This window comes from Dendrobates tinctorius, unplaced genomic scaffold, assembly GCF_039654945.1.
Source record: "Dendrobates tinctorius isolate UK_male_01 unplaced genomic scaffold, ASM3965494v1 ptg000171l, whole genome shotgun sequence".
In the NCBI taxonomy this organism is placed as follows: Eukaryota; Metazoa; Chordata; class Amphibia; order Anura; family Dendrobatidae; genus Dendrobates; species Dendrobates tinctorius.
In genome coordinates, this window is record NW_027361838.1 from 19,515,126 (window position 1) to 19,542,899 (window position 27,774).

The window sequence follows — 27,774 nt, forward strand, 5'->3', positions numbered from 1 at the left end:
GGTAATAGAAATGTTAAACTAGTCCTACCTGTATGCCTTATAATAATGATCTTGTTGCTGAGAAATGTTATATTCTGTCTTTATGCTAATTATTTCTTCCAGGCTCTGGGGCGTGCGGTGTCTGGAAGAATTCCCTGCCTCCTGTCCTCATTACAATATTACCCCCTCTGATGTATGTCAGTTATGGCCTCGGACTCTGCACTCCCTCAGTAATACCTCATCCTCCCTTCTTTCAGCACAGCATTCAGGGATCTTCTGTGCATGCACCAATGACTTCCGCTCCAGTGATCTCCGATATGCTCGCTGATAAGGTGCTCTCCCACTTCCTCCCTGCATAGTCCTCACCATGTACTCATGGTTCCTAACAATGACTATGCAGGGAAGAAGTGGGGAGAGCGCCTTATGGGCGTGCACACCGCAGGTCACAGTGACTCGCCGGCGCCTGCACAGAAGATCCCTGAGTGTAGTGCCCACAGAAGGGACGAAGAGATATGTATTTCTGAGGGAGTGCAGGGCGCAGGTCATAACTGATGTACATTACTATTGTAATGAGGAGAATAAATATTAAACATGTGACCAATTTTCTAAGTAAATCTATTTCTAAATGTGCTATTGACATGAAATTCTCACTAGGTGTCAGTAGCAACCCATCCAATCCACAGAGGCAAAGAAATCAAACCCTAGATGTCCATAAATTACGTTCAATACTTATTTCACCTGCTGTATATCAGTTTTTATTTCTTTTATTGTGAGGAATACAAACATAATGAACTCATGAGCCTTCAAAATGCATGTCTCAGTGGCAGATTTGTTTCCATTCTGTGATGCTCTTTTTTAAAGGTGGCATGATGTGGGGAGAGGTCCACTCTCCTATTATTTAAAAGAGCAAAAATGTGCTGTTTGGCTATTAGGAGCACATCAAGAGGATACGGGGCACATAGTGTATGAGTCTGATGTATTCAAGAGAAGAAAGCTCTTCTCACCTTCCTCCTTTTCCTCTAAGTGATTGACGTCAATCATTTCCTTGGAGGATGATTACACCGAACTCTTTAACCATGTATCTGGTGTATTCTTTCAGCTCTCCTAATAGCCAATCTACATCGTTTTTTTGTGATTTTGTCCTGTAGGAGAGCAGACTTGTCTTTGTGTTACAGGTAAAGCAAACTTTATCTTGATGTCTACCCCATGACATGCCATTGAGAAGGTCAAGTTCAAGTACACATTACAGTATGATGACATATCTGGGCTAACAAATTTATTGTAATCCTACTTTGCTTTATGTAATGTTGCTCAGGAGAGGAGTATATATAATATTCTTAACTGCCATAAATAATGTCAACCAGGGGTCCTCAGCTATTATGTACCATTTGCTATCTTCTTATATGACCTAGCACACTGCTTCTCCGCCACTGCACCTCCCATACTAATGCCGTGTTGCTAAGCTCCAGTGAATTATAATGTGTGATTGATATTATTTTACAGGAAACTGGCAAAGAAACGGAAGGAAACCCTGAGCAACACTCGTCAGGAGATGACAGTGATGGTGAATTCGATGGATAAAAGCTACACCGAGCAAGGCACTAACTGTGATGAAGCGTTCTCTTTTATGGACACTCACAATCTGAATCTGAATGGCAGATGTAAGTTGTAAATGATTTTTCTCCAGAACTCTGTTTTATTTTTACTAATGCACAGAGGAGAAAGCAATTGAAGTGAACATGAGTGACTTTTAAGACATTTTTCCACCTCATTAACCAATCAATTTAATGGACAAAATAGTCATTAATGGAAAATCTGCTTCCCTCATGCTGTGCCTTAAATCACTTTGCGTTTTGAACAGTCACTGATGCATTCAGGATTTTCTCTAAATAATCATAACAAGTTAGAAAGTGTATTGCCGGGAGCTTGAAGTCGTTCCCATACTATACAGGGTGCATTATTCTTATTTTGACCATTTAGAACTATCTTCGAAATTGTGCTTTTACAAAAAGCAATGTGACATTTTTGTCTGTGTCAGCCTGTCAGTCTCTAAAATAAACTTGTCATCTAGCCATAATGCAGCCCTGCAACACTGCAGTAAGGCGGCACTGATTCTTCATCACATAGTGGAGGCGTGAAAATCAAATATTCAGGGTGCAGTAAATAAAATATCTTCCCTCCGCTCACTTCTACATAAATACTTTGTTTTAGGCATTCTCAATAACAAGGTTGAAGGGAACCTGTCGGTAGACATTTCTGTGGACACCATTTAATAACTCTAGAGACCCTATGTAGACAGATATAAATATTGAATTATTTTAGCATTCTCCTTGTCAGAAAGGGGTATTATTAATCTGCTACACCACAATGCACTTTGCACATTTACGAGTAGTGGGTTTATTCAGGTGATAAATGGGGCACTTACACCCCTTTTGGGCCATCATCCACCTGCTATTGTTGAATTTCTCAAAAATAGAACACTTGGGCAAACATCAATTACAGGGAGAGGAGTGGAGTAACCAATGCATCTCATGAATACATCAGGAAAGACTAAGTCTATTACCATTTTGTAGGAAACTTAGCTGCTATAAAAATCATACCTTTTCTCACATCTCCACCAGGACCTGCTCCTGCGACGTCTTCTTCTGTCGCCAGGTGCTGCCGTATTCATTCTGCAGGCTGCGCTGGTGATGGAAGATACATTGGAGTCAGAAGTTCTGGACGGCAAAGGCTCTGTCCAGCCACTAAGTTTAGGGTGACTGGCACCTGCAGTGCCGACCAGTCTGACAGTATGGGAGTGTGTACTGTCCAACTGGAGTTATCTGCTCCCTGTTTCAACCAATTGGAAAGCACCACACTATGCTTAAAGAAGTAGTCCACTACTTGAACACCCCCTTCTTATTTCCCATGCTTGACCTCGATAAAATAAAAAGCGTATACTCCCCTCTCGTGCTGGCGCCATTCCAGCAGTGTCTGCATTTGCATTCCCAGAGCTCTCGTGCATTTGTTATAACAAGGGAGCCTTGCGCCCAATAATCTGCACTGGTGTCACTGTCTCCGCTTTCGGACAAATCGATATCAAGAGGAAGTCATGATGCCAAACTGTCATGGTCAGGTGTGACTGGACACACGCCGCAGCAGGGTGAATTTATATGACACGCGTGACCCTGGATACACCGCCTCCAGCAGGGCGAATTTAAATAATAGAACGTGCAGCCGGATACACCGCCTCCAGCAGGCGAATTTCAGTAGTACACGTATGTCTGGATACACCGCCTCCAGCAGGGCGAATTTCAAAATAAAGGGGAAAACTAGGAAAACAATTACAAAGGTGGCCCTGCGATAGGGAATGGGGACGTGGAGACCTCCTTCACTCCCCTGAGTCAGTGTCTCTACACTCCTACTGATCCCTAGGCCGGTTCCGCACCGGGCGCCGATCAGGATACCTGAAATCCCTAGCTCGCCCTGAACCAATCCCTTATTAGTGAAGTGGACGGTGCAGAAACTAATCCCACCACTGCACTAAAACACACATTGAGGAAAGTGACAAACAGGGAAGCACCACTTAGCTTTGCTTTGTTGCTAATGCTCCCAGCAACAGAGTCCGACACCTGAGTGCATCATTTCCTCCAACCGAATCAAACACCTGAGTGCAGCTTTCCAGCAACAGAGTCCGACACCTGAGTGCATCTTTTCCTCCAACCGAATCCAACACCTGAGTGCCGCTTTCCAGCAACAGAGTCCCGCATCTGAGTGCAGCTTTACAGCAACAGAGTCCAGCATCTGAGTGCAGCTCTCTTCCAGCAACAGAGTCCAGCATCTGAGTGCAGCTTTCACCATAGCTGCCACTCCACCAAGCTTTGCAAGAACTCCTCGCTGACACCATAGCTGCCACTCCACCAAGCTTTGCAAGAACTCCTCACTGACACCATAGCTGCCACTCCAGGATTCTGACTGAGCTGCCCGGGACTCTTCTCAAGTCCCTTCCTTCACCAAGGATGATTGGAAAAGACCAATATTACCAACAGTGAGTGAAACCACCTGCTACACCTTTATAGGCAGGACCCAAGGAATCACACTTGCTTCATTATCATGTGCAATAACACTAACCACCACCAGGGGCAAACTAGAACAAAGACACCACTGTGTAATGACCCTAATGGCCACCGGGGGCAAACCTATCTCAAAGCAGCCAGCTCGAAGGAAAAAAAAGGTTACTTATTCAAAACCTGTCATATCCATCCTGGATCATGACACAAACATTTAGATCAAGAATGGGTTGTTCTTTATAATAGTGGACAAACCTTTTAAGCCTCCAGCTTACTGCTGGAAGCAGCCAGATATAATTTTGTGCTTTCCTGGTTTAGATGTGTGGTTTCTGCTCCAGTTTAGTATTTGTGCTTTCTTGTTTTCACCTCTGCTTCTTTGTTGGCATTTCTTCTGCTTGACGATTTTGTACCTTTTGCTACCCTTTGGTTTTGACCCGGTTACCTGACTATACTTCTTGCCACTTTATGCCACCAAACAGCAGCAGACCCTGTGACCTCTGTGTAACTCCAGTTCCATGTATAGGAGTTAAAGGTTGGAGGCTCGGGCAACTCCAGGCCTCTGGGAAATGGAGTAGTTTGTGCCAAGCCTGTTTGTTCTAGTCTTTTTGAAGATGTCAGGTGACCATGGACAGAGCCACTTTAGTCTGTAGTGTAGATTTTAATAGTTTTGTTGTCAATAAAAAAAAAAGGATTTATGCAAATGAGGGGGCTGTGGTGCACTCATGGATTTGCCATTAAGCCCCCTCAATTTGCATACTGAGCCCTGTCATATTTTGATTGGCAGCGCACAAGCAAGTGCTGCCTGAACTCTGCAGCAACATTAACATAGTGTTATTGCCGACTCTCATTACTGGCTCCTGTCTGCACCAGACTGGAGTAAGATTAGCAGCGAGGCGTGTGGAGATGCATGCTACTGCGCAGATGCTCGTGATTCATTCAAAAATGTGGACACTTAATGAATCTGCAGCGTCTGACTCCAACACGCCCCCTCATCAAGACTGAGTTGTTGATAAATTAGGGCCATATTGTCTTGGTTCAGATTCAGTTGATGCACGTTACAGTAAATCACCACAAGACTGATCCTCAGGTTTAGACATGCGGGTACAAAGCCACATGCAAAATCTGGCCTTAGAGAGGCAATAACCATTAAATATCATTGGGCAAGCAGCTGTTCCCCTCACCTCCACATACAAACGTGACGTGTGGCCATAGGTGTGTGCATATATTTTGAACAGAAAGAATATCTCGTAAATAAGAGGCCATCTTGTGACCATATACTGATGTCCTGTTTTTTTCTGACACTTCCTCTGAGCACAGTTGTTTTCCGAAATGCTGCACTTGCATCAATACCGTATGTCCCTATATACACAGTGTTGTTTTCTCTAAATATTTACACTTTAACTTTTATAAGGTGACTGGACTATGACTTTTATAGATTTGTTATGTGTGTAGCAGATGCAGAATTACCACATTTGACAGTGTTTTATGATTTGATGGTGATGACAGATGACTTTTACTGCCGCTCATTGTGTATAATTTATATGTGCCTTTATTTACAGCGGTGTCCTCGCCTTCATCATTCACTATGAAAACAAACACACTAAGTACAACCGTGCCTAATTCTTACTACCCAGGTAAGCTACCAAGTAGTACTCTTCATTCTGCGCAGTGTGACTCTTCTCAAAACCAGTGAGCCGTGACCGCTGCCATGTAGGACCTGTCAAGCTCTGTGTCCACGTGACCTCTGCCATTTGGGACCTGTCAAGCCTTGTGGCTACATGACCTCTGGCATGTGGAACTTTTCAGGCTCTGTGTCCACATTGCCTCTGCCTTGTGGGACCTGTCAGGCCCTGTGTCAACAGGACCTCTGGCATGTGGGACCTGTCAGGCCCTGTGTCCATGTGAGCTCTGCCATGTGGAACCTGTTGGGCTCTGTGTCCACATGGGTTTACTCTTTGTCTAGTTTTCAAGTGCAGATTTACTATAGCCATTAATTAAATGACAATAACCCTTGGGGTAGATGTTAACTCTCTCTCCTTCCTTTCAGCAGCTTAGAAGAACTGGCATTTTAATGTAGTAGAGTACATAATAATTCAGATAGTTTACTTAATATTCCATTGCTTAACATTCAGACTTTTTAGCTTTCTGAGTGCATTTGTGTATACAAAATAATTTGATTACATTCATGCTCTCACTTCTCCTATTTCTGATGTAGAAGAGACCTAACATCATATATACAGTAGTCTACAGGTAGTTACCTATTTCACAATGATAAAATGATTGTACAGGGTGGGCCATTTATATGGATGCATCTAAATAAAATGGGAATGGTTGGTGATATCAGCTTCCTGTTTGTGGCACATTAGTATATGGGAGGGAGGGAAGTTTTCAAGATGGGTGGTGACCATGGTGGCCATTTTGGATCCAACTTTATTTTTTTCAATTGGAAGAGGGTCATGTGACACATCAGACTTATTGAGAATTTCACAAGAAAAACAATGGTGTGCTTGGCTTTAATGTAACTTTATTCTTTCATGAGTTATTTACAAGTTTATGACCACTGATAAAATGTGTTGAAAATGCTGCCCATTGTGTTGGATTGTCAATGCAACCCTCTTCTCCCACTCTTGACACACTGATAGCCACACCACAGAAGAAATGTTTCAGATGCTGCACATCTCTCATATTCAGAGCATAGACAATTGCCTTCAGATGACCCCAAGGATAAAAGTCTGAGGGGGACAGATCAGGAGACTTTGGTGGCCATTCAACTGGCCCACGACGACCAATCCACTTTCCAGGAAACTGTTCATGTGGGAATGCTCGGACCTGACACCCATAATGTGGTGGTGCACCATCTTGTTGGAAAAACTCAGGGAACGTGCCATCTTCAGTGCATAAAGAGGGCAACACATCATCAATATCTGAAATTGCTACATGATGATGTGGAAGTGGATATTGCCAACCATTCCCATTTTATTTAGGTGTATCCATATAAATGGCCCATCCTGTCCATTACATAAAATTGGGTTTCATACTAAATTAACTCATAACTTATTAATGAGATTTTCCATTAATGTCAGTGATTGCCTAGAGGGAGTGAGCACAGTCACTTTTACCTGTTTCTGTAATAGTGCCTCTCTCAATGATCCTGTATAGGAAACTACAGAGTTCTCAAATCTAAGTCTCGTAAATTATAATATTGGAAAAATAAAAAAAAACAAAGCTCCAATTTATTTTCAAAGCTCCTTGGCTCATATTTTTTGCGTAGTGAGGAAACACAAGTAATCAGACATCAATGGCATTTCTTTGTGATATCTCACCAATGCATAGTATGGGAAAATTCTTTAACTACTGTAACATTACACAATGTTTAATGTTATCTCAATTCTGTGGCTGCGACAGAAGCAAATGTGCAAATGTAATATCGTTTTTATGTTATGAAATTGAAGCCTATAAGTGTCTTAATTAGCGAAGTGAACTAGTTCCAATATCTTGTGGTTTATCTGTTTTAATTATATTTATTTATTTTCTATGTATTTTGATTATGTAACTTTCAGTTGTTTTTGCCCGTTTTGCCTGTTATTTTGATAGGCAGCTCAAAAAGACATAAAATGTAAAAAACATCACTGAAAAAGAGCAGTGTATTTACCGACATCAGGTCATCATATTACTAATGACTGCAGGATGCAGCAGCCCCCATGTTAAAGGGGGCAGCACTTGTGCAAAATACTGGTGAAATGACCATTCACACACCTATCATTTGTGGTTGCTGAGTATTTTAAATGCACACAGATGAGGCTTATATAGGGCATGCATAGGGCCCCAGTCACACAGTCATACCTGCTGGAGCATGTGCTGCACAGTACACCCTACCGGGATGGGTCGAAACGTAAAATACAACTTGTCGCTCTATGTTCTTCCACCCAGCACTTTTCTGAAATATTGTACTGTAGCTAAATAAATACAAATAAGCATTTAAAAAATTCTCGGTGCGAGTGCGGCTGATTTCCTGCTATCATACTATTGGTTCAGGTGGGCTACCGAGCACTATATAAGTGCAACTCACAAGGAGAGACCCCAGTCCACCCAGCCAACTCTAAAGGCCTTGACTGCGTCCTGCATAAAAGTGAAAAATGTGCAACAATAAAAACGTGAAAAAATGTATGAGGTATTGGTCAATACACAACCTCATAACCCATTTTAAGGATAATCATTGACTTGCAATTCCCTACACTAAAATCAAAAACTACTTACCAAAAAGGACATAAAATACAAAAAATGGGCCATATTTACCAACGCCAGATGACAATACTGATGTACTGCAGGATGCAGCAATCTCCCATGATAAAGGCGGAGATAACACAGATGCAAAATACTGATAAAACAACCACTCACAAACCTACCAATTCATGGAGGACTGGTTGTCTAGTATTATAAATGCACACAGATGAGGTTTGCATAGGGCGCCAGTCACACAAGTACATGTACAGCATCTGACTTACAGCAGGTGGTGACACCTATACTATTAGATCAAGCAGCTGTGTACGTGCACCCCAGAAAAACAAACACTCCTGAGCAATCTCAGCAATGCATAACATGGGAAAAGCCTTTAAAGGTGTGGCCCAAAGTCAAAGTAAATGCCATTCTAATTCCCTGTTTCATGCCATAATCTAAGCTATTTTCTAATATTCTTGCATTATAAATTCCCTACCATTCTCTAATTACACGATCTAACTGCTCTTCTATTTATTTCTTACTTCCTGTGTGATGACGCCTTGTTTAACAATTCCGGTGCCTGCTGGTATATTCGAAAAAGCATAATCAGGGGACAGAGGCTGCGGTCTCTGCCGCAGCCCCTGTCCCCTACCTGAACTGAAGCATCATCAGTAATGCTAATTTCAGAGGCTGCGCTAGTTCTTGAAAACTGTGAACTGTTTGGTGTGCACAGTGATAGCGTGCGCTCTGTTGTCGGCTTAGATCAGTAGGAACCAGTAGTCAACAAAGCAGTGTCGCAATACCAGAGACCAGCTCCAGCCCTACAAATGACGACACTGGTCTCTACACGCCGGGTATTCTGACATCATTCTGTTGCCAGCTGGTTACTGCCGATCTAAGCTGACAATAGAGTGTGCTGTCATTGTGCACATTGCATAGAATACAGCAAGCAGGGACTAGCCCAGCCCCTGAAATGAGCATTACTGATGACGCTTTTTTTCAGGGAGGGGGGCAGTAGCTATTGCAGTGGCTGCAGCCTCTGCCCCAATTATGCTTTTTTTTTAATATCCCAGCATGCACTAGTATTCTCAAACAAAGTGTCATCACACAGAAAATATCCCAACATCACACAATAAATATCCCACCATCACACAGGAAGTATACCATCATCACACAGGTAGTAGGGAAAAATTAGAATATAGGAGATAACAACAAAGTCTGAACAAAACTAATATAGCACTTATATTGAAAGGGGGACGTCCACCATATGATCAGGACCAATATATCCCCCATAGGACACTCTTGTAAAGTCTATAAACACCTGATAAACACAGAGTACATGTCCACAAATATCTTGTATGAAAACCATATACAAGTTTATTAAATAGAACAACAATTCAGTATATGTAGTACACTCATTAATATGTGACAGAGAGTCTTAACCATAAGGACAGAAGGTAAACACACAAAAATACCATGTGTCCAGACATTAATATGCGAGGTGGGGGAGCAAATAAAAGGCTGATAGAAATAATACAATAGAATACTTGAGGTGCCAATTGCAATTGCTGACTAGTTACTATCAGTGTAGTACTGATAAGAGAACCTCCAGTAATCCCATTACCCTTTCAGCACAACCCCTAAGGCCTCTTTCACACTTCCGTTTTTTACAATCAGTCACAATCCGCCAGGTTTTGAAAAAAAATGGATCCGCAATTTTCTTTTGAGGATCCGTTTTTTTCCCCATTGACTTCCATTATTGGCGGATTGTGACGGATTGCCATCCGTTGCATCGGTTTTTTTTGCGGATCCGCCAAAAGTTCCTGTCCGTTACCATCCTCAAAGATTTCAAAACGGAGCTTGCAACGTTTTTTTCTGTGGCAGATCCTCCAGACACTCATTTAACCCGATATTCTTTCTGGGTGCCGGACAAAAAAAATCTCTCTCTCTCTCTCCTTTTCCAGGCTCTTCATTTGTCGGATCCGTCAAAAAAACGGACGGGTGCCATCCGTTGTCATCAGTACTAAAACGGATCCGCCATCCGTCCTTTTGGCGGATCTTGACTGATGCAAAAAAACTGAAGTGTGAAAGAGGCCTAACAGGTATTACGAACATCAAAAAAGCACAATTTGCTCTCACCCATAGAGCCTCAGCCCAGGAACACACGGTACTGCAGCCCCAACCCGCGTTTCGCGTTGGCTTCTTTGGGGGCCGTGTCAAAAAATAGAATATAATTTAGATAGTGTAGTTAGGGAAGAATAGGGACTTTTTAATGCAAGAATATTAGAAAAGCTTTGATTACGGCACTAAATATAATGCGATTTAGCATGAAATTTACTCTGACTTTAGACTACCCCTTTAACTACTGTAACATTGCACGATTCTTTTAGTATCCTGAGTTTATGGCAGAGGCCGAAGCAAATGTTAAAGTGTAATATTGTTTTTACATTGTGAAATAGAAGCCTATAATAAGTGTCTTCAATGGGCAAGTAAATCAATTCCAAAATCTCGTGATTTATCAGTCGTAGTCATATTTATTTATTTTCTATGCTTTTTTATGTTACATTGATTTGTATTTACTTACACTCACATTTGCCTGTTTTGCCTCTTACTATGATGCCGTATGAGAAAAATGGATCCCTTTCTTCTAATAATTTCTTCTGTGATACTGTAGGTTTCTTTAATATTTAATAAGTGCATCCTATCAAAGCTCCCATATAACCCTGTTTATTTTCGCAGGTATTGATTTCCTCTTCAGGGCTCTCTTACAGTACATGACGTGCAGTAGATTTTATGGCACATTGTTTTAATAAGCGGGATCATTGTAGGAGCACTCATTTCTGCGAATAGCATCACTTGACCTTGTCACACCTGGAATTTTTAGTGAGTAAAGTTCCCTGAAGCCCTTAAGCAGTGGTCCTCAGAGTCAGTGATGCTTCCAGAGGAAACTGCTCCTAAAATGTCATGACTTATTTGGTGTACACACTCATCAGGGAGGAGATAACCGTGATATCTGCCATTTTTTCGATGCCTGTTTAACCTAATGTGAAACCTGCAGCTGAATATGAATTTCCTCCATTGCAATACAGCCGTCTTTGTTAACTTGAACCTATTGGGTATACCAGCCTTTGTGTCAATTATTTTCTATTTTTCTTCTTCTCTCTCCTTGTGTTCTCTTTTTATTCCCCTCATTCTTCTTGGCCCCGATTGTGGTACATGGCAGACCCATTTGTGCCAACTGCAATTTTAGGTGAGATCATTTCCCTTCATAAAACTTGTGTGTACAAATGACTAGGATAGACAGTGGTAGCAGAAGAGACTTTCCCATGCGTCCTGTGTTTGGCTCTTCACAAAGCAGTGACTGTAGTGATTCTTACACATGCAAAATGCTGAAAATGTTGTGAAGAAAAGTATTTTTTGCTTATTAAATGGTGCTACTAAAATTGTTTTCTATATGTGGGGGTCACACAAACCTATCGCAGCTTCTGGCCACATGGCTTGTTCTTATACTACAACATTTTTGCGGGACACTGTTTTTTTCCACTGTGACTGCTTGTCGGAGATGACTACCATCCAAAATTCAACATGTAACAGAGGAGGTCAGCATGGCGCTGTTTCGTTTATACTGGGCTACAACACCCATCAACTTGTCTTGGGCAAAAATGTCAAGGTTAATGGGAACTGTAGTCCAGTACTTACCGGGACGTGAAATGCTGGCTCCCCTGATGTGGAACATTTGTCTGGAAATGCCATGCCTCTGTCTTTTCTTCCTTGAACCTGGATAGCACAGTGTCAGTATTTAGTTGGTTTATTTTGTATATCCACAGCTTCCGGTCATAAATTGTAGCATATATGCTTTTCCCTTCAGTGACAACACTTCTCTTTGCTTATATGTAATGATTTTATACATGAGATGAAAGCTTAAAATAAACTATTCAATCAACAGATGGCAATATCAAGAAAGCTTTCATTTGTAAAGTATCAGTGCAAATCTCATCAGTCGGCAGATCAATATGAATTTTCCTTATTTAAACATGTCAGGACTCGGAGAGTCGTCTCACCTTCCATGGGTCTTATTATTTCATTGGGCTTGGACCTGAGGTCAGATATTCATTCCGCAGCCCTATTCTGCAGACACAGATTCATTTACCTGATTGATTTGCTGTCCTGTCTTTCCGGCCATCAGGCAATTTGGAAATTGTAGACATTTGGAAATATCATATAATCAAAAAGTCTTATAAAGGAATCAGTCCAAGTGGAAAAATAACTTAAGATTTACAGTGTGTTTTCTGCTCTGAAGTGACCTCTTTATGGGATCTTGGCCTTTTACAATTATGACCTATGATACCTGTGAGTAGGCATAATACCCGTTGTGTTGGACCCAATTTATAATTAATATTTTAGAATAGTTACTGTAATGTATTTTAATATAAAGTGTATATATAAGGTATAGTAAAACTCATAAATTGGAGGGTTTAATTACATTTTCAAGTAAAATGTATATAGAATATCCACAGCTAACACAGGGAAAATTATAAATACGGTATATACAATGGAATTAATGTTCCAGTACATGAAAGGTTGCAAGTCTCATTCATGTCACTGCAGGTAAGCCCCATGACAATGCCATAGACAAGGGCTATGAAAGAGATACCATTGATGCCCACTCCAGTACACATGTCAGTGAATCCAGTGCCAAAGATGACAGATAGTAATATTTTAAATCATGTAATCAACATAACTGACTGTGAAAAATAGTTCTTAAAATTGGAAGGCATTATGCTGTGTAAACAGGATCTGTGCTGTTGAGATCACTGGCAGCATATTAAAAAAAAAAGTTCATTACAGATTGTTCAGTGTGCATCTGAAGCACAATGGACAGTCGCCCTTTTCATATTACACATCATTCAATGGAAATGCACCCTTAGTCAATGCAAAAGAAAAAATCACTTCACCAGAAACAATAGAAGTGTCTTAAGGGCCTGTCACACTAAGAGATATCGCTAGCAATATCGCTATAACTTGTGACGTTATAGCGATATTGCTAGCGATATCTCTGTGTCTGATACTTACCTACAACCCGCTCCCCCGCTGGTTATCGCTGATCGCGCGAGAACGTTCAGGACTGTTTCTCGTCAGCTTCCTGCGGCGCTTCCTACTGTGACGACGAGCGACGCGTGGAGCAGGGCAGGAGGACGCAGGATCGCCTGGTGTGACAGGTAAGTAGCGACCCCCGTCCCCAGCGATGTCGCTAGTGAGATCTGCCTGTGTGGCAGCTCACTAGCGAACACTTAGCGATGTACCAGCAATCCTGACTGCGTCATATCGCTGGTCGGGATCGCTGGTACATCGCTAAGTGTGACAGTACCTTTAAAGGGAACCTGTCACGTCCTTTATTGCTATTAAACTGCCCCCAATGTCATATTAGGCCAGTTACACACTAGCGTTTGTGTCCGCAGTGTAGGGCTGCGTACTTCTTCCCTTAAGATGTTGCGTTCGGAGGGCACGTCAAAACGACGCATGGGAACGCATCCGCATACAACGCATGTCCCTGTGTACACAATGTTAAATATAGGTACGAAGTAGGTGGAGCTTAAGGGAAGAAGCACGCAGCCCTACGCTGCGGACACAAATGCTAGTGTGTTAACAGCCTTATTGATGCACATTGCATCACTCACGTGTTTGTAGCGAGAAAAACCTCCCAGTATTTAGCGTAAAAATCACTTTTTATACATTGATGATTGCCTCACATGGACAGTCGCCCAAACAGGAAGCCGTCAGGCAGGGAAATGGTTGCTCTTGAAGAAAGAGGATTACACAACCCCTTTAACAGTTTTGTGTATGTGTAACAAGATGGTAGCAGTTTTAAAGTAATATACTGATTAGTGTAATTTGCTAATAAAAGGTATTTAGGAATTTATTTATTACAGTTACAGTATGTATTTTATTTCTATTCCCAGAAAATCCCATAAATGTAAGTAAGTTCATACAAAGTTAGCAGAGCTGACCAAAGACATTGTAGCTGAGTACAGCAAAGCCTGATTCGTCTCCATAAGGCCTGTTTCACACCTCTGTGAAACAAAGGCCAGTCTCAATTGGAAGACCTGACCCAACAAACGGATCTCCTGACCTGTTCTAACTGCCTCTTAGGTATATCTGAAGTTGTTAGCTCAGATCAGGACGCCCAGTTGTCTGACTTGGTCTTCCCATGTGAGAATGGTCCATCTTTTATGGATGAGTGAAACCGACCTTACCCTCAGCAGGAAAACTGCATTTCTAGAAAATAAGAGGGTGGGGAACTCACACATAGAAAAAGCATATTGGGGAAGCAAACATCAGGCCCTACTGTTACTGCCCAAGTAGAGCACTATCATCAGCAATGATGGTTTATATCTATAATACAATTATTATTATTATTATTATTATTATCTATTTTTTCACATACCTTAAATGACCATGTCATCAGTGTATGCGTCACGGACAGCACATTTTTAATATTTCTATAATTTCTGAGCTGCTTATTGGTGACGTAGAATTCACTAGAGAACTAACTTATCGCTCACCGTTACACTTGTGTATTTTTGTGCCCAAAACAAGCGCCAATTAACAGTCTTGCAGCTTCAGTTGCGCAGTTCGGTCCCATCAGCATGTAATGAGTGATCGCTAATGCTTTCGGATGTTCGCTGACAGGTTTGTCAGTGTCGGCAGCACATCTCTGTTTACATGGGGCAATTTCCTCTTTTGTAGCTTGATCGGCGGACATATTTACACTGACCAGCGGTCTTTAATATGCCTTTATAAAGGCCTGGCCTTCGGTTAAATGGCTTTTACTCATTCAGTTTATTTCAAGGCCATAACACTTGTCCTTGATGTTTTACACATTTGCTCTGTCCAAAGCACAAATCATACAAAAATGACAAAGAGTAGAACACTATCACCAGAACCCACACAGGACTGATCCGTACTTTTTGTCACATTTGTCTTTGGTTAGCGGTTTTATCTAGCAGATATATGTCCCTTGAGGGAAGAAATACAGAGTTTGGGTGAATAAATCTGTGTGATTTAATTGCAGGATTATACTAAGCCTATTAAATAAAATCTTAGATTTTATTTTGCCATTCCCTTATCTCTGTCCAACACTTATGACATTGAAAGTATGATTATGACGGGTATTAAATTCATGGAAGGAGTGAACAATAGATTTTTGATGTGCATGGCACACGGCTTTGTGTTTTATTGTCCGCACGATGGTGTGCCAATGTTCTGTTGTTTTACCCTGTAAGTAATCAATCAAATTTCAGGAGGGAGCCGTCTGCACCGAACTAATGCTAGATACTAAAAGCAATCATTTTTATCTAGTTTTATTATTTTTTAGTTGTGCACTTTAAAGTCAGGTTTGACATATCATTAGATGACATAAATTCATTACATTTAGTCTAGTCATTTAATCTAGGAAGAAAGTTTTTGCTTTGGTCAAAACAATAATCAGTACGAATGAAGTTAATAGCAGGTCTTCGTATCTGCAGGGTTTACATTTCCAGATTGCCCACCTTGTGCTACATTCCCGTGTAGCATCTCCAGCAGCAGCGATATCCACAGTCACATTTACCATTGCGAAGGATGAGGGGGAGTGCTGTGCATATCACCCTTTACGTCTATATCCACAGCATAAATTAACGTGATGTGGCTCTCAGACCCGCCGCACCTGTCAATCCATGCCACAAATGAATTTTCAGTCTGTGCATGAGATTCCTTAAAATCTCATGCCCTATGCTGGCTCTCAAAAGCACAGTAGATTTTAGCAGAAAGTTTGCTGTTTTTGCACTATAGGAATTTAGCTTGAGATTGAGCAATGCACAATTTATAACCCGTCTTCTATTAATTCAAGAGAGTGCTAACAGTGGAGTCACTAAGGACTAGATATTTAACATCCCAGAGAAAAATGAGTTTTGGGAAGACCCTTTAAAGTGGTATTACCATCTCATAAATTGATGACATGTCACTAGGATACTTTGTGTTTTGTAGGGGTGTAACCTCAGGGACCTCATCAACCATGTTCCTTCTAAACTGAGTAATCTGGAAGGAAAAAAGTTATTACAATGTACTAATGAGGCCAATAAGCCCACTTACACGGTGTGCGGTATCGGGCATTCTTAATTCAAAGTGCACAGCTTAGAGGGAACAGTGCCCACCAATTTTTAGATCAGAGGAGCACTAGCAATAATCTGTCACTGAGGTCACTTTATTGTTTATCCGACACATAAAATGGCAGTCGACCCCACGCAGAAAACCCCAGTTGGCCCAAATTAGAAAACCACAGTTGGCCCCATTCTCACACCCTTGAAAAACTATGAAGGACCAATACACAGATTAGGCAAGTCAGCTCTTTCATCTTCAGGATTAGTAGGGGCCCAGAAGGGCAGATCATTAATGGTTATAAAGCATTGGCATATCCAATAAAACCACTTTAGGAGATGAGAACATCCCTTTAAATACGTAGAAAACGCATAGACAAAGTTCATATTCCCAAAAAATAAATGTATAATAATTATTATATTACACCAAAGACGTTCTACTTTTAATCAACCAAGTAAATTTTTATTTTTGTTTAGTTTAGCGTGAAGAATTTTTAATAAACCCCAAATTCACTTGTTTTTTTCATACTTGCATACACAAATGTAAAACATTTGTCACTAAGTTTTTATAATGTTTCTTCATAGCAGAAAACATAGGCCCAATGTGCAAAAAATAAAATAAGATCTGGTGACAGATCCCATCTAAACCCAGTCTGTGGCAATTTATAAAGTATAAACAGTAATAATAATAAGTATTTTATAAAATTAACAAAATTGAACCTGTAATTTTTTTATTTTACTTAATGGTTTCAATGAAGGGAAAAGCACTGTATTCTTCCGTTATTTCCCTTTCTAGTGTATAATACTATTTATTGTGAAAGTTTAAAAACTATTTGTGCTGCTTTGAGACCTTTATTAAATATGTTGCATGATATGTAGTTCTAAATGATTTTTATGCATTATAAAATTGTATATATACATATATTTTTAATATTAAATATCTTCTATGTTACATTTTGTACGGAAGACTTTGTTGGGGGGATCGGGGACAATTTCATTTTCCATTATTGAATTTTTGTTTCGAAATGTTCTGTCTTTTCGATGCATTCTGGTCATGGCATTTTTAATTTTCTGTAGAAAATCTGGAATACCAGGACCAGAATGGGAGTTTGAAAACCAGGACTGGACCAGAATCTCATGAGGATATGGAGTTAGGTTGGATATGCTGTGATACAAAAATTTGATGGATTATTTGACAATTAAAAATAAACAAATTAAATGACGTTGATTTTTTGTCCTTTGTGTCGTATCTTATTTTTAGACATGTTCTAGAATGTTTAAAAGTATCTAAACTTAATGTAATTTCCCTTCATAGAACTATATCACCACCTTACACGTGCATGAAATGCATTCATTATTGGATGCTCCATACTGAAATGGCAATTCATTGAAAATATTGACCGTAATTTCCTTTTTATGTCCATATGTGAGCTTAGACAACAAAACACTGACTCAGAAACTGTGACGGAGGACCGAGTCTGCTCCCTATTAACTGCACCAGTAATGGCAGATCCCTAGATAAATATGTTTCAAATGAAAACTCTAAATTAAGAAACAAATAAGACCCATATAGCTTGCCATAGATCTATATTAACACTAGGTATGTGACATCAACATTTATTGTTTCCTATTAATCTAGTCTTATTATTTATCTTTATTTTTTGGCCTCATACCCTTCCTCTTCTTTTTATTTTGACCACTGTCAGGAGCCAGACTGATGATACTGAATACGTTTTAATTGCTTATGCCCTGTCTCATTTTTTTCCTACTCTTTTCCCTCCTGATATGTATCTTCTTTAAAGTGCCAATTAATGGTAAGTTACCATTCTTACCCTCTGAAGAAACATCCATGGGGGAGGTTGGTGAACTTTTCCAGTGCTGGTTGAGGATGCCAGGATCCCTCTTGACATACTCTCCCAACACGGGATAAGACCAAGTGGTTGTGGGAACCCTGCAGGTCTTTATTCTACCACTGGGTCTGTTTTTATGTTGGGTTGTGTTTGGACCTTTTTCATTTGCTATGTAACAACCTTACGTTCCTATCAGTTGCATGAGAATGAATGGGGTGAAACTCTGAATCCACTCTGAATGTCTGCCATACCAAGTGTCCAACCATTGTGTTTCATATTGTTCCATATTTGTATGATATAATGTGTTACTTTGTTACTATTGTAATTCATCGTCCTGCCCAATCCTGGTTACTATGGGAGAATAAAAATAATTTGCCATTGATGGATTTTTTTTTTCTGGTTATATGAAATAAGCTATATATTTTTCTCATAGTTTTCATAATTTCATTTCCACCAAGGAAGCCTTGTTATTAGGCTTTTATGATTTCAGTATGCCAACCAATCTTTTATTGCCTTTTCTACTTCTAGATGAAAACCACACCAACAGCGAGACAAGCAGTTTAGCCCAATCCCATACATACAAGAAGCGGGAGGCCGTTGATGTTCCCTATCAGACAGGCCAGCTTCACCCAGCTATCCGGGTAGCTGACTTACTGCAGCACATCACGCAGATGAAATGTGCTGAAGGCTACGGATTCAAAGAAGAATATGAAGTAAGTAGAAAACTCAAGCACAGTGCCATGGCAGGAGATGCCGTAGTAAGGTATAATGCAGAGAAAACTTCAAATGCCTGTTTCATCTTCTGTAATTTCCAAAAAGAACTTTCAATATTTTATTTTGAACATTCATTATTAATATTTAGGTTCAACTAGATAGCTACATAACAGGTTTGAAGAGTTGACACCATCGCCTTTCATCTCTTCTCCAGCTGACAGGATATGAATGTTGTGGATGTGTGAAGTCTGATATCTCTCATTGTTAAATGTTTATCTGTTCGGCAGGCAGCGTACATTATATTGATTATGTGCTCAGACATATCCTTGATGAGTCTTTCTTACCTTTTAGATAAGCACGTGTCGCTATGTGTTCAGTTAGAGAAGGTAAGGTAGATGTATGGAAAAAGGAAATTTCTATCTCACAGTTACACATTGATACAAGATTGTTTAAGAAAGATTAAAAATGATCTTATGTAAAAATGTGATGCTGCAATATAGATAGGTATTCCCCAAAAAAGTATTGCTTCAAGGGGATAAAATCTCAGTAATGCAATAATGTATGGAGCATCTTATGGCAGAAAATAGAATGTCCGAGGCTCATCGTCAGGACCCATAAGGCCTCCATACTTTTCTGTAGTGTCAATCAAACCTTTGTTTTTATTGATATATGATGAACGCCTTAAAGAGTTAATGATCGGATATATGCTAACTTCCTGATTGCTGGGGGCATAACATAGGGTTGGTTTCATATTATGGCTTCTTGTAGCTTTTAAGTCATATGGAGCTGTAAGGAACTCATTGACTTTTACCGGACCATATTCTATCTCTTTATGCCTCTGATTTTATGCAGGGACTTTTTATGTTTAACCGAATTTTAAAAAGTGCCTTGCCACATTAAATGCTCCGTTACTAAGCTAGTTTAGCGGAAAACACATTTGATATTTAGCTCTCCAAAGAGCACCATACTCTGATACAAGTCCCTCCCAGAGGTGAGGTGAAATTAAAGGGGTTGACCAGGACGACTGTGGCTAACAGAGGCTAACTAGCCTGCTCTTCCCAATGCCGGTACAGAACGGTCACTGACCGCTCCTGCCGACAGTTCAGCTGCTCCACATCAACAGAACAGCTCTTATTCTTATATCATAGAATCGTAGAGTTGGAAGGGACCTCCTGGGCCATCTGGTCCAACCCCCTGCTCAAAGCAGGATTCGCTAAATCATCCCAGTCAGATGTCTGTCCAGCCTCTGTTTGAAGACTTCCATTGAAGGAGAACTCACCACTTCTCGTGGCAGCCTGTTCCACTCATTGATCACTCTAACTGTCAAAAAGTTTTTTCTAATATCTAATCTGTGTCTCCTCCCATTCAGTTTCATCCCATTGCTTCTAGTCTTTCCTTGTGCAAATGAGAATAAAGTTGATCCTTCTACAATGTGACAGCCCTTTAGATATTTGTAGACAGCTATTAAGTCTCCTCTCAGTCTTCTCTTTTGCAAACTAAACATTCCCAAATCCTGCAACCTTTCCTCATAAGACAGGGTTTGCAGACCGGTCACCATTCTGGTCGCTCTTTTCTGAACTTGCTCCAGTTTGTTGATGTCTTTTTTAAAATGTGGTGCCCAAAACTGGACACAATATTCCAGATGAGGTCTGACCAAAGAGGAGTAGAGGGAAATAATGACTTCACGTGATCTAGACTGTATGCTTCTGTTAATACATCCTAGAATTGCATTTGCCTTTTTTGCTGCTGCATCACACTGTTGACTCATATTCAGTCTGTGATCTATTAGTATACCCAAGTCTTTTTCACATGTGCTGTCACTTAGCCCTATTCCTCCCATTCTATATATGTTTTTTCCATTTTTATTGCCCAGATGTAGTACTTTGCATTTCTCCCTGTTAAAAACCATTCTGTTAGTTGCTGCCCACTTCTCCAGTTTATTTAAATCTTTTTGAATCCTCTCTCTCTCTTCTCTAGTATTAGCTATCCCTCCTAGCTTTGTGTCATCAGCAAATTTAATCAGTTTACCCTCAATTCCTTCATCTAAATCGTTGATAAAGATGTTGAACAATACAGGGCCCAGGACAGAGCCCTGTGGTACCCCACTTGAGACATTCTTCCAACTGGATGTGCAGCCATTTACGACCACTCTTTGGGTCCGATCACTAAGCCAGTTATGAATCCACCTAACAGTTGCCTTGTCCATTCCATACTTAATCATTTTTTCAATAAGGATTGTATGAGAGACTTTGTCAAATGCTTTGCTGAAGTCAAGATATACTATATCTACAGCATTTCCTTGATCCACCCAATCAGTGATACCGTCATAGAAGGAAATTAAGTTAGTCTGACATGACTTATTAGTTACAAACCCATGCTGACTCTGTTTAATCACTTCATTCTTATCCAGGTATTGACATACATGTTGTTTAATAATTTGTTCAAAGATCTTTCCTGGTATAGAAGTCAGACTCACCGGCCTATAGTTACCTGGGTCCACCTTCTTCCCCTTTTTGAAGATAGGAACAACATTTGCTCTTCTCCAGTCTTCTGGCACTTCTCCTGTTCTCCAAGAATTTTCAAAGATTATAGAGAGGGGTTCAAAAATTTCTTCTGCTATCTCCTTCAGTACTCTGGGGTGTAATTCATCTGGACCTGGAGACTTGAATTCATTTAGGCTAGCTAAGTGTTTCCTCACTATCTTTCTGTTTATAGATATCCTGGATTCTTCTATTCCCTTAATAGGACAGTGAATAACAGTTGATGTTACATTTCCTTTCTGAGAGAAAACAGATGCAAAATAGGAATTTAAAAGTTCAGCCTTCTCAACATCCTGTCTTACCATTTCATCATTTTCATCCTGTAAAAATCCTATAGCATCTTTGACTTTTCTTTTACTTTTGACATATCCCCAAAATCCTTTATTATTGCTTTTGACATCTCTTGCAAGCCTCAATTCATTTTCAGCTTTAGCTAATCTGATTTGTGCCCTGCAGGTTCTGCAGACAGCATTATATTCTTCTTTAGATATGCCTCCCTCTTTCCATTTTATAAACATTTTTTTCTTCCTTTTTAGCATGTGCTTAAGTTCTGTGTTCATCCATCCTGGTTTCCTTAACTGCTTCCTATTCTTCCCTCTTTTCGGAATTGTTAACAACTGTGCTTTGAGAATTTCTATCTGCTCTGTCAATAGAATATGACTGCTGACATTATGCTGATTTACAGCCAGCTCCCCTCAGGCAGCGAGGAGCCATCTGTCAATCAGCATGACGTCAGCAGTCACACCTCATCAACAGACCAGCCCAGATTAAGAAGAGCTGCTATGTTAACTTGACATCTGCGGAAGCTGCTGAATCACTGGCATGAGCGGTCTGTGACTGCTTTGTGCCGATAGAGGTCGGCACTGGGCTCAATAGACAGATTGTAACTGACTATTAATCTGACGGTTAATTCTTAGGCCCAAACTAAAAAAAGCAAAAAATATTCCAGAATAACCCCTTTAAGGCTACATTCCTACATCTTTTTTTTTTTTTTGTGGGTGTCATCCTAGTTGCTTCCATTTTTTGTCATCCAATTTTTTCACAGAAGCAGGTAGACCCTGTGATATTTTTATCTATTGAGTCTTAACAATGGATCTCTTAAAAACAGATGAAACTGAACTCTGAAACACACTGTCTGTCTTCTGTGTGTCATCTGCTTAATACAGATCCCCATAAGGGCCTGTCACACTAAGCGATATCGCTAGCAATATCGCTATAACGTCACCGACGTTATCGCTATGTCTGATACTTACCTCCGACTGGCTCCCCTGCTGCTCATCGCTGATCGCGCGAGAACATCCTGGGCCATTTCTCATCGTCAGCTTCCTGCTGTGGCGGCGAGCGACGCGTGGACGCAGGTGGAGGACGTCAGGATCGCCTCGTCTGACAGGTAAGTAGTGACCACCGACCCCTGCTATGTTGCTGGTGAGATCTGCCTGTGTGGCAGCTCACTAGCGACCACTTAGCGATGCACCAGCGATTCTGACCGCGTCATATCGCTGGTCAGGATCACTGGTGCATCGCTAAGTGTGACAGTACCTATAGAATGTAATGACTGAGTCTCGCAGATAAGGAATACAGACCTCTTTGTGTGAAGATCTATAGGTCATTGTGCCATCTGAGACAAGAACAGGCAGCACTAGAACATGTCAACCAGATGTGCGAATGTAACCTATATGTACATGTTGCCTGAGATGTTTTTTGCTTTTTGCCTTATATATTATTGTCCTTGGAGCCCCAAGCAATGTTCTTTAGTTCCACATACATGAAAGAGCTGCAATCCATATTGTAATTTTATTTACAGCTCTTTTGCACAGTTATCCAATGACTTTGTAATAATACAAAAATGTCACTGCCCTTCTTGTCCAAACCTCATTTTTTAACCTTTGAACAAATGATAAATTGCTTTTTTTTTGCTTCTTTTTGCATCTCTAGTAATCGTCATGATATTTCTTTTTGCTCAATAATTAAAGTGTTCATTACAAGTGAGCTTTAAACACCTGTTCCATTACCATTCTTTATGGGAGCAAGTCTGAATCTAAGGAGATATTTCTAAGCACTAATGAATTAAGCCCCAGGCTTTTACAGAATAAATGATTTACTTTTGCTTTCTCGCGTTTGATCTTATGTGCACTATTGTAGCAGAATAAAGATAAGGTAGGATCAGAGAGGCAACTGTCAAAGGGAAAACTGTGTCAGAAATGGAAGATGCAGTTTCTGTTTGCTGGAGTGCTGGCTTTCTGATAAAATTCTATGTTTTTTTTCCTCTACATCAGAAAAAAAGTTTGTAACAGAAACATATTATTTGTTGCTATAAATCGTGTATGCTGAAAAAGCTGCATTAAGTTAGCATTAAAGAATCAGCATGATGATTGGTCTTAAAGGGGTTTTCCATTAGCAAAAGAACATGCACCCAAACAATTAAATACTTGTAAGTCATCAAACATAGATAGTACTCACCCTCCATGGGTCCAGCACCAGCTTTCCACCGCTGCTGTGGTCTCTGTGTACTTGCTGCAAAAGTGACTTTCCAACAACAGTGATCATCACCTATGCAACCAATCACTGAGTTCAGTAGTTATGCTGTTGAGCTCATTGATTGTCTGCAGCAGTGATTTACTCTATGGTCGTGATGTCACGACTGCCGCCAGTACATAGAGACCCAAGCAGTGGCAGAAAGCAGGAAGGCTAAGTACTATCTCTGTTTAAGCAATCATTGGCATATAAGTTTTTTTTAAATCCCTATAATAAGAAACTGCAAACATATTTTATCTATTAAAAAGGGTCATGCATGTAAGGGTATGGCCATCTTGGATGGAGTGCATATGTGTCACGATTCATTATGGGATTTGTGGCAGCTATGGTTCTGCTGATATTTAAATGTTGTTTTTTTCTTTATGGTCCAGCAAGAATTAATGTCAGTCTCTTGCTGGCTGTTCTTTTAGGTTTGTCAGCTGATGTTGGTTGGTAACCACTCCCACCTCCCTTTAAATAGTCACATGACCCATCTGCTGATTGTCGGTAATAGAGTTACTTCTTTGCAGACCAGGTAGGGGTTTGGAGCTCTCCTGTTTCAGTGGTGTTGCTGATGTGGGAGTGCAGATTCGTGGTGCCGTATTCTGTTACTTTGGAGCTTAGCAGCAGAGCCTCTGTGTTTTAAAATCTGCAGTGGTGATGCTAGCGTCCTTGCCGGTCAGTGCACTAGCCAGAGTACATTGAGGTGACAATCAGGTATTAGGCACGTGACGGCGGTAGGGTGAAGGACCCGCTTAGGGCATTAGGGGAGCTTAGGGACAGGCACAAGTTGGTGTCAGAAGGTGTCCCATCCCTTTCTCCCTACAGTTAGGGCCTTCATCTCCCTTTTCCATTCTGTCGTATTGTCCACCGGACTTACCCCTGTCCGAGCGTGATACTGTGTCTATATTACAGATAGCCTGTGTGCTGCAGATTGTTTTTAAAGGACTGCATTCTCTCCTTGAACCATTCTTGTAGGAGAAAATACCTCCTTAACATAACACATGACAGAGTTTGTAGTACTAGAACTTCCTGTCTGCCTCAATGAAAATTTGAGCCAAGGAATAATATAAACCCAGAACTGACTATGGTGCCCTTTGTGTCAAGCCTTCCCCGTGTTGCCAAGTGCAAGTTTACTGCTGTGTGCCCAAGTTGCGTTTTTTTAAGCGTTTCCGCAGCGTTTGTGCCGGCTCAGACGCTGCAGAAACGCTTAAAAGAAGCTTCACATTAAATTGCATGCGTTTTTGGCTTTTTTGCCAATGCATGCGTTTTTAAACGCTCAGGAATCACTTAGCGGCTAAAACTGCAGCATGCTCATTAATTTCTGCTTTGCTGAGTGTTTTTAGCCATTTCCAATGTTCCCAGAAAACGCGCGGAAAAAACGCGTCAAAAACGCGCGTCTTTTGTGCAAAAAACGCGCACGCAAGAAACGCACGGAAATAAAACGCGCGTTTTCTGGGAAGGGGATCAGTTTCCTGAGCGTTTAAAAACGCTAACGTGGGCACATAGCCTTAGGGTTGCCTTCAAAACTTACTGGACAATCTGAATGATTTTATATTCTGAATTTTGCTTTCTAGAAACGTTATCTATTCCTTGTTTCAGAGTTAGTAATTTTTCTGATTGAGTTTAATATAATTAATAATGTAATTATCCCTAAACGTCTTTGCTGATGGACGCAAAGAGAAACCATACAGAATGTAAATCCCCTGCCACTTCCTTGTGCAATTATAAAGCGGCACTTGTGAATTGTGTGAATCTTAATTACATGCAAGGGTATTGCCCTCTATTCAATTAGATAATATACCTCATGCCTGTAAGCTCACCAGATGGTTAATATGAGAACCGTTCTTTACTTTGGCAAATAAGCACAAAAAAAATAAAAATATATTCTAAAAAAATTATATATCTGTACCTTAGAATGGAGCTGAACCAAAAAAGTGGTATTAAGGCTCCAGACCAGAATTCTACATAAGAGTGTATGCAGTGTAATGATTTAGATATGGCAACAGGTGCCAATTGTTCAACTCTTCAAAATTCACAAATAAGCAAAGATTTAATCTAATACTTCTTGCTTGATAGGCAAAAATATAAATTACTGTACATACTAACGCAAAAATTATAGAGAGTGGTCGTAGATCAAAAGTCCAATTACTCTCCACTCCTTATAAAAGCATTTTGTGTTGAACTTTAAAAAAAAAAACAAAAAAAAAACATGTACACAAATAATAAAAAAACAAGGTTGCATCTGGAAATATACTAGATAGGGGCTTGGTATAGAGTAAACAGCAAAAATTGGAGAAAATGTTATACTATGACTAGAGTTGAGCGATACCAGCCGATACTTGAAAATATCGGATCGGAATGGATCGGCCGATCTTAAAAAAAAGTATCGGTATCGCCGATTCCGATACCGGGAACCAATGCAAGTCAATGGGGCCAAAATATCGGAATTAAAAAAAACCCTTTCTTTCCTTGTAGGTTAATTCTACATGAAGAAAAACAACTAAGAATAATGTAGAATGTATTGTGGGAGGTGGAGGAGACATTAAAGCCATAGAGGTTTAGCCCAATCAAATGGAATAGCAGGAATTAAACTTTTTTTTTAAAGACGTTAGGAGTTACAAAGATATTGACTATGTTAGCCTCATTTATATTTTGCCAGACATGTATGTCTTCTTCTTCTTTCTTCTTTCTTCTTCTTTCTTATTCTTCTTCCTTTTTTTACATTCTTCTTCTTCTACTTCCTTTTTTTACATTCTTCTTCTTCCTTTTTTTACATTCTTCTTCTTATTCCTTTTTTTACATTCTTCTTCTTCTTCCTTTTTTTAAATTCTTCTACTTCCTTTTTTTACATTCTTCTTCTTCTTCCTTTTCTTACATTCTTCATATTCTTCTTATTCAACAATTATTACTCTACATATTCAACTTCTTCATCTTCTTCCTATTCTTCTTCATCATATTCTTGTTTGTGTCAGGCATTCCTGTAGTTGTTATCTAGAAAAGTTAGAAGTTTACACCTTCCGTTCTGCCTGTCACAAAAGATTTACAACAGGATTTGTCCGCGTTCAGTTTGGCCTGCAGCAGCAGGCCTTTTCCAGGGGCACCACGAGGAGGAACGGACTCACCCCCATACACTGCTTAGTCTTCTTCTGCTTATAAATAAGATAATATCATTTGCTCAGAGTATTAGTCTTATGCTTAATGTTCTTCTGCTTTGTTTTTTTATGCTTCTTTGTCTTCTCTCTCTTGTTGTTCTGCATCTTGGTGGTTGTCTTCCTGTTCTTTGTCCTCTTGAACCAGCTGACGGTACTGGCACCCGGAGGGGCAGCAGAAGGAACAAGAGCCAATGGCACTACCGAGGACCAGCTGACGGTGCTGGAACCCGGTTACTAAGCAGGAGGTACCTGTGCTACAAAGCACTACCAAGGACCAGCAGACGTTGCCGGAACTCGGATACCGAGATGGAGGCACCTAGGCCAAAGGCTCTGACGAGAACCAGCTGACGGTGCTGGAACCCGGAGGGGTAGCATAAGCTGCAAGAGCAAATGGAAATAGCGAGGACCAGCTGACAGTGCTGGCACCCAGAGGGGCAGCAGAAGGAATAAGAGCCAATGGCACAACCGAGGACCAGCTGACGGTGCTGGAACCCGGTTACTAAGCAGGAGGTACCTGTGCTACAAAGCACTACCAAGGACCAGCAGACGTTGCCGGAACTCGGATACCGAGATGGAGGCACCTAGGCCAAAGGCTCTGACGAGAACCAGCTGACGGTGCT

General features: G+C 40.5%; 1 protein-coding gene across 5 annotated transcripts in view; it reads left to right on the forward strand.

The window, feature by feature from the left end:
- The window catches only part of PTPRM (protein tyrosine phosphatase receptor type M), a 929,698-nt gene that overhangs the window by 701,038 nt on the left and 200,886 nt on the right, over nucleotides 1–27,774 (forward strand). For 4 of the 5 annotated variants that reach the window (XM_073550938.1, XM_073550940.1, XM_073550939.1 and 1 more), the window contains 3 exons: nucleotides 1,483–1,640; nucleotides 5,588–5,662; nucleotides 18,760–18,944. In XM_073550938.1, the coding sequence (XP_073407039.1) occupies nucleotides 1,483–1,640; nucleotides 5,588–5,662; nucleotides 18,760–18,944 (418 nt within the window). Of the gene's footprint in view, nucleotides 1–1,482; nucleotides 1,641–5,587; nucleotides 5,663–11,469; nucleotides 11,497–17,458; nucleotides 17,537–18,183; nucleotides 18,196–18,759; nucleotides 18,945–27,774 lie in introns of all 5 variants that reach the window. The other variant, XM_073550942.1, reaches the window with a different exon arrangement.